This window comes from Bison bison, unplaced genomic scaffold (genome assembly GCF_000754665.1).
Source record: "Bison bison bison isolate TAMUID 2011002044 unplaced genomic scaffold, Bison_UMD1.0 scf7180017864341, whole genome shotgun sequence".
NCBI classification, from domain to species: Eukaryota; Metazoa; Chordata; class Mammalia; order Artiodactyla; family Bovidae; genus Bison; species Bison bison.
In genome coordinates this window covers 4592484-4606268 of record NW_011494913.1, presented here as the reverse complement: position 1 = coordinate 4606268, position 13785 = coordinate 4592484, and the positions used below count along the sequence as shown (strand labels likewise).

General features: G+C 53.3%; 1 protein-coding gene across 1 annotated transcript in view; it reads left to right on the top strand.

Moving 5' to 3' along the window:
- Positions 1-2835: 2835 nt before the first annotated feature.
- The window catches only part of RBP3 (retinol binding protein 3, interstitial), an 18865-nt gene continuing 7915 nt past the window's right edge, over positions 2836-13785 (top strand). Inside the window, 6 exon segments of the mRNA XM_010854512.1 lie at positions 2836-5224; positions 5227-5882; positions 8117-8307; positions 10271-10413; positions 11907-12378; positions 12826-12901. Coding sequence (XP_010852814.1) covers positions 2836-5224; positions 5227-5882; positions 8117-8307; positions 10271-10413; positions 11907-12378; positions 12826-12901 — 3927 coding nt within the window.

Sequence of the window (13785 nt, the reverse complement as noted above, 5' to 3'; positions counted from 1 at the left end):
AGACCCGCACACACGTGGTTAATCACTTTTTGACCTAATGCCAAGGGAATTCAATGGAACAGGAAAGGTTTTTCAACAACTAGTGTTGGATCAACTGGATATCAACATGGAAAAAAAATAAATCTTGACCCCTTCCTCATACAATAAAATTAACATACTCTACCTAAATATTAATTCAAAAAGGATTATAAAGGTTAAAACTTCTAGAAAATACTGAAGAAAAACTGGTGACCTTGGAATAAGCAAGGATTTCTTAAATATGGCACCAAGGGTAGGAATCATAAAAGAAAAAATCGATAAATTGGGATCTATCAAAAATCTTTTAATCTTCAAAAGGCACCGTTAAGGTCATGAAAAGGCAAGCCACAGACTAGGAGGAAAATTTGCAACACATACATCAGGCAAAGACATTTAGAATCGCCAAAATAATTCTTACTTGATCAATAACAAGACAAAGAACAGCCCCCTGGACTCCTTTGTTACACATGCTGACACTGTCAGCACTCAACAATGCTGTGAGTCTTTTCTTATCTTATTTCCCTTTCGAGGAAACTAGGGCAAAAACCAGTCAGGTCACCTAATCGGGGTCTATACTTTAGAAAGCAGTAGGGTTTGGGGATAACTCCTGACCCTTCTGCTCACATGGGTGCTGTACAAGTGAGGGGGAGGCAGAGGCTTATAACCATCCCAATTCCAAACACAGCCCCGGAGATCACCTCCAGGACTCTCTGTAGCCCTGGGGCCAAACGCTGGGAGGGGCTGGATGGGAAGATCCTCCTGGCTCCCACATGCTCACCTTAGCCCACTGCCACCTGCTTGTATCCCCCTTATCTGGGGGCCGGGACATCCCTTCCTCTTGGAGAGTTCTGGGGACAGAATTATCCCACTGGCTTCAGGCCACATCCACGGACGACACATCATGTCCCCTCGCAGGCACTGACTCAGCACTTCAGGGATTTGCCACAGACCCTGCCCTGCTTCTACATCCTCCCTGAGGCTCTGGGCCATCTGCACGAATCAAAGCCCAGCACCAGCTCCAGGTATCCCATTCTAAGACTTCATTTTAATAAGAACTAAGGGGAAACATTTTCTCCAAAGAGGTTCTTATTTCTGCTCACCATCCCCACCTTTCCTAGTCCAGAGGCTCTGCCTGGGCTCAAGCAATGATAGAAAAGTGTCCTCAGAGGAGGAGGCTGAGTTGTGATTCCCCAGGTGGAGGTGGGGCAGAGGGCTCAGCCTCCCCAGTGGGGACTAAGGAGGCCTTATTATTATAATAAATCAGTCTCACTTGATTGGCTGCAAATGGTGGAGTGATGTGACCATATGTCACTTGGGCATTAAACAAATCCTCATGAGCTAAGAATATGTTTGTGTAGCTAATTGACCTCTTTGGCCTTCATCAACCACTGGGTAAACATCCTCAGATAATGATTTCCAGAGAGCGGATTGTGGCTTTCAAGTGTGCTGAGAAGGGCCCCCAGCCCCAAGACCACCTCCTCTGGCTGCCTGCTGAAGCACATACGTGCCTGGTCTCAGGAGGGTACCCTGGCGGTAACGGGGCTAAGGGAAGAGAGTGGAGCCTGGCAACTCTCCTTGGCTATGTGGCCCACACTCTGAGCCATAATCATCCAGACTGTTACGTGAAGGAAATGCCCACGCCCAGAGGGATGGGGACATAAAGCAGGGGTTCCAGGGTCTAGGCTCTGTAGTACGTATTCTGGGAAATCTGTGATAAGTCAGTCAGAAGATGGACCCATGTCACTTCTATGCAAAGGAGCAGAAGTCCAGCTGTTTACTGGGGACTAATGATTTGGATACCTGTGGGGCCTGGACCTCAGAGACCCAAGTCCTCCAACTCAATTCTCCTTGCAAGCAGAGGGTTGTGGGCTGGGCACTCAACCAGGAGGGGAGTCTTCTCTAGTCAGAAGAATGGATACTTGTTATATCTCAGAGCTAACTTCTCCTGCCCTGGAATCACCAATCCCATTCCCCATGCCCCGTGGTGAAGTCCGGACATTTCATTCCCGTCACATGAAAGCTGCCATGGGCACCATTTCAGTTCCCTATGGAAGGGAATAACTTCAAGCTGTGAGGCAGATGGAAGCTTAGACTCAACCTCGGCATGATCTGAGTGACTATGGCCCCACTGGTTTCTTCTGGCTGTCACATCCCCCTCACACCTAGGACGGTGGGCTTCTGGTAGCTACTGAACTCTGTTTATTCAGCTACAAAATAGACTATCTAACACGGAAACCTTATCAGTAATTTAGTGCTTTCTTCTTGCCTGATGCTAAGCACCTTACCCATATTTTCTCACTTAGTCTATACAATAAGTAAGACACTTCCCTAAGGCCACAGAGGGTGGCAGAACCAGATCTCCAGTGAGTTCTCCCTAATTCCAGTGGTGCAGGTCATCCAGTGTAGAGGGGAAATGCTATTTACTTGCACGTTAATAACTTTCCTTTGCAGGATGAAAACCATCTGCATATAAAGTATGGAGCACAGAGCCTGGCACGTGGCAGGAATTCAAATGGAAGTTATTCATGTCATTCTACCAGAGGTGGTGCAGCCAGATGAGACCCCAACATACCTTCTGGGTCAAGCCACTTCCGCCCCTTCTCCCCAGTCCCCAGGGCTTATGAGCTTGAATTAAATAGGATTAAAGGCTTATCGGGGCTGGGAGCTACACCCCAACTCCTGAGTTTAGCCCCAGACCTTCTGTCCGCCAGCTGAGAAGGACGAGCGAGAAAGGCAGCTGCGCAGGGGAGTGGCTGTTGCCTTCGCACGGTGTCAAGAGAGCTTCTGTGCAGGAGCCAGCCCTCCTTCCGGATCCCCATGGTGAGAAAATGGGCCCTGCTCCTGCCCATGCTGCTCTGCGGCCTGACTGGTCCTGCACACCTCTTCCAGCCAAGCCTGGTGCTGGAGATGGCCCAGGTCCTCTTGGATAACTACTGCTTCCCAGAGAACCTGATGGGGATGCAGGGAGCCATCGAGCAGGCCATCAAAAGTCAGGAGATTCTGTCTATCTCAGACCCTCAGACTCTGGCCCATGTGTTGACAGCTGGGGTGCAGAGCTCCTTGAATGACCCTCGCCTGGTCATCTCCTATGAGCCCAGCACCCTCGAGGCCCCTCCGCGAGCTCCAGCAGTCACGAACCTCACACTAGAGGAAATCATCGCAGGGCTGCAGGATGGCCTTCGCCATGAGATTCTGGAAGGCAATGTGGGCTACCTGCGGGTGGACGACATCCCGGGCCAGGAGGTGATGAGCAAGCTGAGGAGCTTCCTGGTGGCCAACGTCTGGAGGAAGCTCATGAACACGTCCGCCTTGGTGCTGGACCTCCGGCACTGCACTGGGGGACACGTGTCTGGCATCCCCTATGTCATCTCCTACCTGCACCCGGGGAGCACAGTCTCGCACGTGGACACCGTCTACGACCGCCCCTCCAACACAACCACTGAGATCTGGACCCTGCCTGAAGCCCTGGGAGAGAAGTACAGTGCGGACAAGGATGTGGTGGTCCTCACCAGCAGCCGCACGGGGGGCGTGGCTGAGGACATCGCTTACATCCTCAAACAGATGCGCAGGGCCATTGTGGTGGGCGAGCGGACTGTTGGGGGGGCTCTGAACCTCCAGAAGCTGAGGGTAGGCCAGTCCGACTTCTTTCTCACTGTGCCTGTGTCCAGATCCCTGGGGCCCCTGGGTGAGGGCGGCCAGACGTGGGAGGGCAGTGGGGTGCTGCCCTGTGTGGGGACACCGGCCGAGCAGGCCCTGGAGAAAGCCCTGGCCGTTCTCATGCTGCGCAGGGCCCTGCCAGGAGTCATTCAGCGCCTTCAGGAGGCGCTGCGCGAGTTCTACACGCTGGTGGACCGTGTGCCCGCCCTGCTGAGCCACCTGGCCGCCATGGACCTGTCCTCGGTGGTCTCCGAGGACGATCTGGTCACTAAGCTCAATGCTGGCCTGCAGGCTGTGTCTGAGGACCCCAGGCTCCAGGTGCAGGTGGTCAGACCCAAAGAAGCCTCTTCTGGGCCTGAGGAAGAAGCTGAAGAACCTCCAGAGGCGGTCCCGGAAGTGCCCGAGGACGAGGCTGTTCGGCGGGCTCTGGTGGACTCCGTGTTCCAGGTTTCTGTGCTGCCGGGCAACGTGGGCTACCTGCGCTTCGACAGTTTCGCTGATGCCTCTGTCCTGGAGGTGCTGGGCCCGTACATCCTGCACCAGGTGTGGGAGCCCCTGCAGGACACGGAGCACCTCATCATGGACCTGCGGCAGAACCCTGGGGGGCCGTCCTCCGCGGTGCCCCTGCTGCTCTCCTACTTCCAGAGCCCTGACGCCAGCCCCGTGCGCCTCTTCTCCACCTACGACCGGCGCACCAACGTCACACGCGAGCACTTCAGCCAGACGGAGCTGCTGGGCCGGCCCTACGGCACCCAGCGTGGCGTGTACCTGCTCACTAGCCACCGCACCGCCACCGCGGCCGAGGAGCTGGCCTTCCTCATGCAGTCACTGGGCTGGGCCACGCTGGTGGGCGAGATCACCGCGGGCAGCCTGCTGCACACACACACAGTATCCCTGCTGGAGACGCCCGAGGGCGGCCTGGCGCTCACGGTGCCTGTGCTCACCTTCATCGACAACCATGGCGAGTGCTGGCTGGGGGGCGGTGTGGTCCCCGATGCCATCGTGCTGGCCGAGGAAGCCCTAGACAGAGCCCAGGAGGTGCTGGAGTTCCACCGAAGCTTGGGGGAGTTGGTGGAAGGCACGGGGCGCCTGCTGGAGGCCCACTATGCTCGGCCAGAGGTCGTGGGGCAGATGGGTGCCCTGCTGCGAGCCAAGCTGGCCCAGGGGGCCTACCGCACCGCGGTGGACCTGGAGTCGCTGGCTTCCCAGCTTACGGCCGACCTGCAGGAGATGTCTGGGGACCACCGTCTGCTGGTGTTCCACAGCCCCGGTGAAATGGTGGCTGAGGAGGCGCCCCCACCACCTCCCGTCGTCCCCTCCCCGGAGGAGCTGTCCTATCTCATCGAGGCCCTGTTCAAGACTGAGGTGCTGCCCGGCCAGCTGGGCTACCTGCGTTTCGACGCCATGGCTGAGCTGGAGACGGTGAAGGCCGTCGGGCCACAGCTGGTGCAGCTGGTGTGGCAGAAGCTGGTGGACACGGCCGCGCTGGTGGTCGACCTGCGCTACAACCCCGGCAGCCACTCCCCAGCCGTGCCTCTGCTCTGCTCCTACTCTTCGAGGCAGAGCCCCGCCGGCACCTCTACTCTGTCTTTGACAGGGCCACGTCAAGGGTCACAGAGGTATGGACCCTGCCCCACGTTACAGGCCAGCGCTACGGCTCCCACAAGGACCTCTATGTTCTGGTGAGCCACACCAGCGGTTCAGCAGCTGAGGCTTTCGCTCACACCATGCAGGATCTGCAGCGAGCCACCATCATCGGGGAGCCCACGGCCGGAGGGGCACTCTCCGTGGGAATCTACCAGGTGGGCAGCAGCGCCTTATACGCCTCCATGCCCACGCAGATGGCCATGAGTGCCAGCACCGGCGAGGCCTGGGATCTGGCTGGGGTGGAGCCGGACATCACTGTGCCCATGAGCGTGGCCCTCTCCACAGCCCGGGACATAGTGACCCTGCGTGCCAAGGTGCCCACTGTGCTGCAGACAGCTGGGAAGCTCGTAGCGGATAACTACGCCTCCCCTGAGCTGGGAGTCAAGATGGCAGCCGAACTGAGTGGTCTGCAGAGCCGCTATGCCAGGGTGACCTCAGAAGCCGCCCTCGCCGAGCTGCTGCAAGCCGACCTGCAGGTGCTGTCCGGGGACCCGCACCTGAAGACAGCTCATATACCTGAGGATGCCAAAGACCGCATTCCTGGCATTGTACCCATGCAGGTGAGTCACAAGGGAAAGTTGGTCCCACATGGTCCCATGAGAAAGTCAATCGACTGTCCACACATCCAGGGCTCTGTGCAGGGTTCAAGGCAATGGCTTCCAGACTTGTTTTCATGTTAAAGTTTCACCAGTCAAATCTTTTCCTCTCTCTGACCCTGTCCTCCACTCCTCGTGCCCATGAGGTCCCTGACCACCTCTGGAGAACATCAGTACCCACAGAAGTTCAGGTTGAAAAATGCTAGTACAGAAGGAACTTCATCCTTGTCCGGGTAGAAAGCAAGAGTTTGCAGAATTTCTCTTTGTTGGTGTTAGAGAAAGAGGTTGCTAAGTCACATGAGGTCCCCATGAATTCCTCTCCTAGAAATGTGGGGTTTGTGTCCATCTACGTCACCTGTCTGCCTTGGGGGAATTGCAGTTTTTGTGAATGAGCCGGGGGGATGGAGACAGGGAATCAGGGAGTGGCCCTGGCCTCACATTTGCCTTGGAGCTAGAACATGGAGCCTGGGGACAGGCCCAGGGGTGCTGGTGCCCAGCCTAGACAACTCCCGAGGTGAGGCTGCCTTGGTGGGGCACTGACTGCCTTCTCCCCTCCCCCAATGCCAAGTACTGTCTCCCAAAGGTGTCATGCTGGGTGAGTGTGCGCCTAGATACAAGGGCCAACAGAATGGGAAATTCTGAGTGAAGCTGTGTGGTCAAAATATTTGATGTCAGCATTGCAAATCTGGGTAAATCAAGGCTAAGGAGGTTTGCTGCAGGGTGGATGAGAGAAAACTTCTGCAGATCAGGAGCCAAAGTACGCCACAAGCCTCAGCAAGCTCTCCTGTCAACAAAGAGCTCCATCAAAACAGCTTTACAACACCTCTCCACGGCCTTTATCATCTACTATTTCACTGCATGGCCACAACACTTAAGCAGGGAGCATTTGTCCTGGTTCCTTTGAAGGCAGGACCTGAGACAGGGGCTTGCGTGCGGGCAGTTGGTGTGGGAGATGTTTGCTGAAGCTGGAGTGAGGGAGCAGGGTGAATTGGATGGAGCCCAATTGGTGAGTCCATTATTGAGGCTGTTGTTTCTGAAGAGTCCAATAGCACCCTGACAAGTGTGAAGAGTGCCTCCTGGAGCTGTCCCTCTGCAGATAGAACTCAGTAGTTCCATCCTCTGTTAGCTGAAAGTCATTCCAAACAAGAACTCGCTCAGGCTCTGGAGCAGCTTGGAGAAGATCTTGAAGTAGAAAAAGACAAGGGTGCCCAGAGGCAGGGCCCTGTTGGCTGTGGCTGAAATCAGAGGGCTGAGGCACCAAAAGCATCTACGACCGAATTGTCATCTCATTTTACCAAACGGGGCACTGAGGCCTGGAGGAGCACACGGGACAGTGGCCTGCAGCCAGAGAACTTGTGACTGAGGTCAGCTCAAGGTCTGGAAGGCAGGGGTCCTGAAGTCAGCAGGGGTGCTCCTGGGCTGGAGTCACCTTGTATGGATTCGGGTCCTGGCTCTACCACTGGCTGGCTATATGAGCCCGAGCAAGTTCCTTAATCACTCTGTGCTTCGTTTTTTTTTTTTTTTAAATTTAAAAGATGAGGATAATAGTGTCTTCTCTACAGCAACTTCCACACTGCGCTCAGCCCAGGTCCACATCCCTGGTAAAGACTCAGGAGCCCTGTAGCTCATGCCTTCCCTTCCTGCCTCAGATAGGGAGGGAGTGATGAACTCAGACAAAAAGTATCTGGGGAGCTCAGGGAAGTCAGAGTGGAGACTGCGCCTGGGCCTCTCAACTCAGATGCCAGGTTGAGGAGTTGGCACCCGTGAGCATTCCCTGTAAGGAGGCTGCTGATCACACATGGAATTCACACCCCAGGCCCACTACCCATTTAACTTTCCAGGTACCATCAGGAAAGGCCCTGGCACCCACTCCTTCCTTACAAAATGTTAGCTCCCTTCCCGTGCCATCAACATTTTTCACGATGTAAAGGAATTCCATGGCACCCACTTTCAAATCTGAGCTTTCACTGTATCTGCAGAAGTGACAGGGAGTAGATGCCGGGCGGGGCTTGGCAGAACAGGGAACCACAGCTATGGAAGAGCTGGATGTGGACTTTCTTCTTTAGCAGAGGTGGTTGTCCATTTAAGTACCATGATCAGTAATGAAATAAAGAAATAAAGTAATCAAACCCCTAAAAAACAAGTGAGCTTTCAAATCTTTCCTTTCCTGACATGGAGCTGACCTCCCACTCTTTCAGATCCCTTCCCCTGAAGTCTTTGAAGACCTGATCAAGTTCTCCTTCCACACTAACGTGCTGGAGGGCAATGTTGGCTACCTGAGGTTTGACATGTTTGGGGACTGTGAGCTGCTCACCCAGGTCTCCGAGCTGCTGGTGGAGCACGTCTGGAAGAAGATTGTACACACGGATGCTCTGATTGTCGACATGAGGTCAGTGGGCCTGAGCAGCTGCTGTAGACAGTCAAAGCCATGTGCATGGTAGGGAAGAAAGGACTCTGGGACACAGGACGGGACCAAGGGGAGCACCCGGCTGTCGGGGCTCTGGCCTGCTAGCCCGGGGTTCTGGTGTAATTGGCCGGATGGGGCTCCACCACCGGTAGGTTTTAAGCTCACATGGCCTCAATGTGCATTCTAGGCTGAGAAGCACTGGGCCAGTCTGGTGGTCCCCAAATGTCCCTGGTCATAGGATTAAGTGAGGAGAGAGGGGAAGGGTGACCTTAAAAACACTGAGTCCAGGGTCCTTCTGAATCCAAATCCCTGCGAATCCAAAGCCCCAGGGGTGAGATCCAGTGACTAGTATATTTGACAAGCATCATCCAAGTGACTCTGATGATCAGCCATGTTTGGGAAAGCTAGGCCTCCTCCTATGCTTGGGTCTCATATCTTACAAAATCAGCGCAGGACAACCCTGGTCATGAGAATCATAAAGCCAATGGCCCAGTCAGAATATTACAGTTCAGCCACTATTGCTGCAAAAAGAACTCTTTACATCACAAAATTATTGCTGAGGGGATGCTTTCAGCTAGACCTCCCATCTGCTTCTGTGAAGGTATGCCTCACACAAGGCGAGTTTCCTTCCCAGAGCTGGGGGAAGGGAGTTAGGAGGGTAATGGGCAGAAGAATGCCCGTGTGTAGTGGCCAGCCCTCTCCTCACTCCAAGGACCATCAGGCACCTTCCACGCGCACTGGGAGGAGGGAAGCCTGCTCCCCGGGGGAAATGGACCCTGCCTCCACCCCCAGCTGCTGGATTGACTGAGAGAGAACGCTGGGTGCTGGCTTGCAATACTGTTGTGATTCTTAATTGTCACTAGGTGGCGCTGGATCACAGAGGTGGGTTCTCCTCCCTGGAAGAGAAACTCCCAGGGCTTGGGTTTGGGTATGTCAGAACTTGCGGCGTCTCTAATGACTTTATTCTTCAAACGGTCTATTGAACATCCAAATGACCCTCATGCTAAATCTCTTTCTGCTTAACTGTACTTGTTGTTCAGTCGCTCAGTCGTATCTGACTCTTTGCCACCCCATAGACTGCAGCATGCCAAGCCTCCCGTCCTTCACCAGCTTAACAGTATAGTCCACATTTTTTTTTTTTTTTTTACAGAGGAGACCCATCCCACAGGTGTGCTTTGCTTAAAGATCCTTCCAAGCCACAGTTTGGAGGTTCAGATGCTGAAGTCATGGGCCCTGAGCCCATCCAGGCCATCCTAGACCATCAACCAGAAGAGATTGCTAATACACTGCCAACGCAGTTGTTGGCATTCCTTGCTGGACTCCTTGTTTCACAGATAAGGAGACAGGGGCCAGAGAAGTCACACAGTGGGACATATACAAATGGCCTGGAATGACCACAGGCTCCGCGGTGCAGTCCCACAGCTCTGAACACTCCACCAGTTAGGGACAGACTCCACCACACTAAATGCCGTTAGGACATCTCAGCTAAGATGCCCAGTGGGGACTGTGAAATTAGTAAGCGTGAACCTGGGAAGATAGTGTTCTCAAAATGTGCTCCACTCACAGGCAGCATGAGTTCAGGGGAGCAGTCCATGGTCAGCAAGCTGAGGAAATTTATCAACAAGTTCCAAGCTGCAGGACTTGCAGAGCCTTTAATATAACATACAATATGTATCACATAACATATTAATACATGAACAGAAAGAATGGGTCTGTTATGTACTATTTTTTTTTAACGAATTTGACCACAAAGTCCCTTGTTCTCAAGAATCTTGTACTCTGGGAAATGCCAACCAAAGAATTCTGTAAGATAAGGAAAGGGCACCATACTTAGGCTGCCTGGAATTAAGAACAGTCCACAGGGCGAGGATTTGGGCCCCCTGGGGGCATCGAGGGCTTCCCTGTGGGTTCTGCCCCTTAGTGGGCCACTTTTCCCTTCCTTCAGGTTCAACATCGGTGGCCCCACCTCCTCCATCTCTGTCCTGTGCTCCTACTTTTTCGACGAAGGCCCACCTATTCTGCTGGACAAAATCTACAACCGGCCCAACGACTCTGTCAGTGAGCTCTGGACCCTTTCTCAGCTTGAAGGTGCGTGCAGAAGGCTTTCCTTCCTATTATTCTAGAAGCTCCTGAGAAATCAAGGAAAGACAGTTTGGGTTCAGGTAAAAGTAATCGTAGCCAGAATATAAAACCCCTGTCCTATTCCATGCACTCTGTGTATGAGACCTTCAATCCCTGCAAAACATTTACCATTATGCCCATTTTCTAGACGAGAAAAATGAGTTCTAACTAAGTCAGCTACCTTGTCTAAGGTCACTCAGCTAATGATTGTTCCAAAATTTGAACACTGGTTTGTCTAAAACCAAAATGCCTGCCATTCTTGCCATGACAACCATCAGTCTGAAAGACAAATGTAGAGCCAGAAGGATCCCCTGCCCATAACCAAATCCCAATGGGTTTCCAGTGGTTTTCCACCTTATCTGAACTCTCAGCAGCTGCCCAGCACATCTGCCTGAAGAAAGTTCATAACTCTAATGAACCTTCTGTTACCTGCCCTGGGCCCAGAGCAGAGGCTGGAGGAGGCAGTACAGCCCCTCTGCTTTACAGAACCACGGGTCTCCCGTTCACATCCCAGGGGATAGCCTGGCTCTGTCTCCCTTGCTTAGCTTGCAAAACCAAGGAACCTGGATGCCCATCTGACAGGAAGGCACTGGGAAACCCACGGAGGTTGTGCATCTAATCAGAAAAGCGCTCTGCAATTTTCATTTGCGCATTTTCTTATCACACAAGCATTTGGGGGCAATCTTCCAAGATACACATTCAATAATATTATAAAATGTAAATAAAAATCAGGACCAGATGAATTCTCAATTTAAATAGATATTCAAGACTGGAAGTTAAAACCAGATCTGCAGACCATGGAGCCCAGGAATTGCCATGTCCAATATGGGAGCCACATGCCCCGCATGCATTGGAATGTGTAAAGTGTTAAGTGCACACGAGATTTTGAAGATTTTATGAAAAAAAGGATGTAAAATATCTCAATAATTTTATTGTTTAAAAATTTTGAGAGGAGCATATTTTGGATCCATGGAGTTAGTATTAATAAATAATTAATAAACAGTGTTAAACTTCATTTTATCAATTCCCTTACACTTGTTTAACATGGTTGCTAGAAAACTTGAAATGACATTGGTGGCTTGCATTTAAGCTCATGTTGCATTCCATTGGACATCACTGTCCTAGAGGTTCTCACATTAAATCACAAACTTGGCTCTTCTGGGCGTCCAGAGTGAAAAGAGTCTGGTCAGGTTAGCCCTTCTCTCAGGTAAATCAGTCAAGCCTTTTCCCATCACTTGGTGAAAAACATTCTCAAGCACTTGCATGCTCAGGATCGGGCACACATCCTTATCCTCATTTTATAGATGCAGAAACTGGGGCTTAGAAAGGTGGAGTGAATTGCACGCAGACATGAGGATACAGAACCAACCCTCCTGTCTCTGAGTTGAGGCAGTCTGGAGAAGACCAGTACCCAGCGTGGGGATTTGACTCCCTATTTTGAAGGGTCTTGTATCTTGCAGGTGAACGCTATGGCTCCAAGAAGAGTATGGTCATTCTGACCAGCACTTTGACTGCTGGCGCCGCAGAGGAATTCACCTACATCATGAAGAGGCTGGGCCGAGCACTGGTCATCGGAGAGGTGACCAGTGGGGGCTGCCAGCCACCGCAAACCTACCACGTGGATGACACTGACCTGTACCTCACCATCCCCACCGCCCGCTCAGTGGGGGCTGCAGACGGCAGCTCATGGGAAGGGGTGGGCGTGGTACCTGACGTGGCTGTTCCTGCAGAGGCCGCCCTTACCAGAGCCCAGGAGATGCTCCAGCACACTCCGCTAAGGGCGAGGCGCAGCCCACGCCTGCACGGCCGCCGCAAGGGCCACCACAGGCAGAGCCAGGGAAGGGCGGGGTCTCTGGGCCGCAACCAAGGGGTGGTCAGGCCTGAGGTCCTGACTGAGGCCCCCAGTGGGCAGAAAGGGCCTGCTGCAGTCTGGTGGGTTAGAATCGCAGCTGCCCTTGGAGCTCATACATTTGGTCTCTTCCCAACTGCCAGCATCCTTTCTGTTGGAACACCTAGGGACAGGAAGCTCATCCCCTTCAAAGTCAATCCCCTGCAGGGAAGTGAAATCCAAATCTACCCCCACCCATGCTTCTTAATCACCAGCCCCTGGTCCTCACGCTGTCAACTAGAGCATCTCGGTCTAATCGCATCATAATTTGAGCCACAGATGCTAGGCACATGTACATTTTCTGGTAGACACATTTAAGAAAAGTACAAAGAAGCAGGTAAGATTAATTTGAATGATGTACTTTAACTCACTATATTCACAGTAGTATCATTTCAGTGTATACTCAATACAAAAATTACTATGAATTGGGATGCTTTTGCACCAAGTCTTTGAGATCGGGTATGTGGCCCATGCTTGTACCTTTCCATCAGCACATGTCACATTGGTCCAGCTCACAGCAGCCACCTGCAGCTGGCGGCTCCCGTGTGGCACAGTGCAGGCCCAGGGGTGCGGAGTGCCCACTCCTTCTCCACACTGTCCCCATTCTGTCCTCCCTGTGCCTGCATCTTTCCCATTAGAGCGCCTCTCTTCCTCTGCCTGGGCCCACATCTGTCCCCATCACGCGATGTTGCTCTCAGGGACAGGGATGTCCTGCTCAGCTCGTCTCCTACTGCTGCCAGCTGGCATGACGCCTGATACAGGCAGTGGATACACAGTGAACACACACCTATCAAGCTGAAAAGCTACGTGTTCCTCCAGGTAGCTGCTCTCAGACACGCGAACACGAGTTCAGGTCCCTTAGTAATCCTCTCTTCTCTGCCCCAAACCCTCCCAATCCAATTGTACACAATAAGTCTATCTTTCCTGCATGTTTCTCCCATGACCGCTTCTCCTGCTTCTGCCACGGACCCAAAAATGAGCTCTGATGCCACGAAGCTTCCCACCATGCAGTGTTGCTGTCAGAGGAGAGAGTGGCCCTGGGCGGCAGTCTGGGAACCTGCCCAGCTCGTCCAAGTGCAGCCTGTCACTGTGCCCGCTCTGACAACCAAGCTGACTCCTAACAGGCTGAGAAGTTTGAGGCAGGCAGAGCCCAAGAACTGCCCTGGATCTGGGCCAGCCCTGGGAGGAGACCTGGAGCCCAGGGGTGGCCTGGGGAAAGGAGACACCTCTAGCTGATGTCCTGGGACCATGCAACCCTGCTCTGCTAGAGTCACCGGGACCGAAAGTAAGAGAGCTCCCAGGGCTCAAAGTCGCGGTAGGGCGAGGCCAGGAGGACAGGGAGCCCCCACTGCCCATCCCTGCTCCTGGGGGAGCCCCCACTGCCCATCCCTGCTCCTGGGGGAGCCCCCACTGCCCATCCCTGCTCCTGGGGGAGCCCCCACTGCCCATCC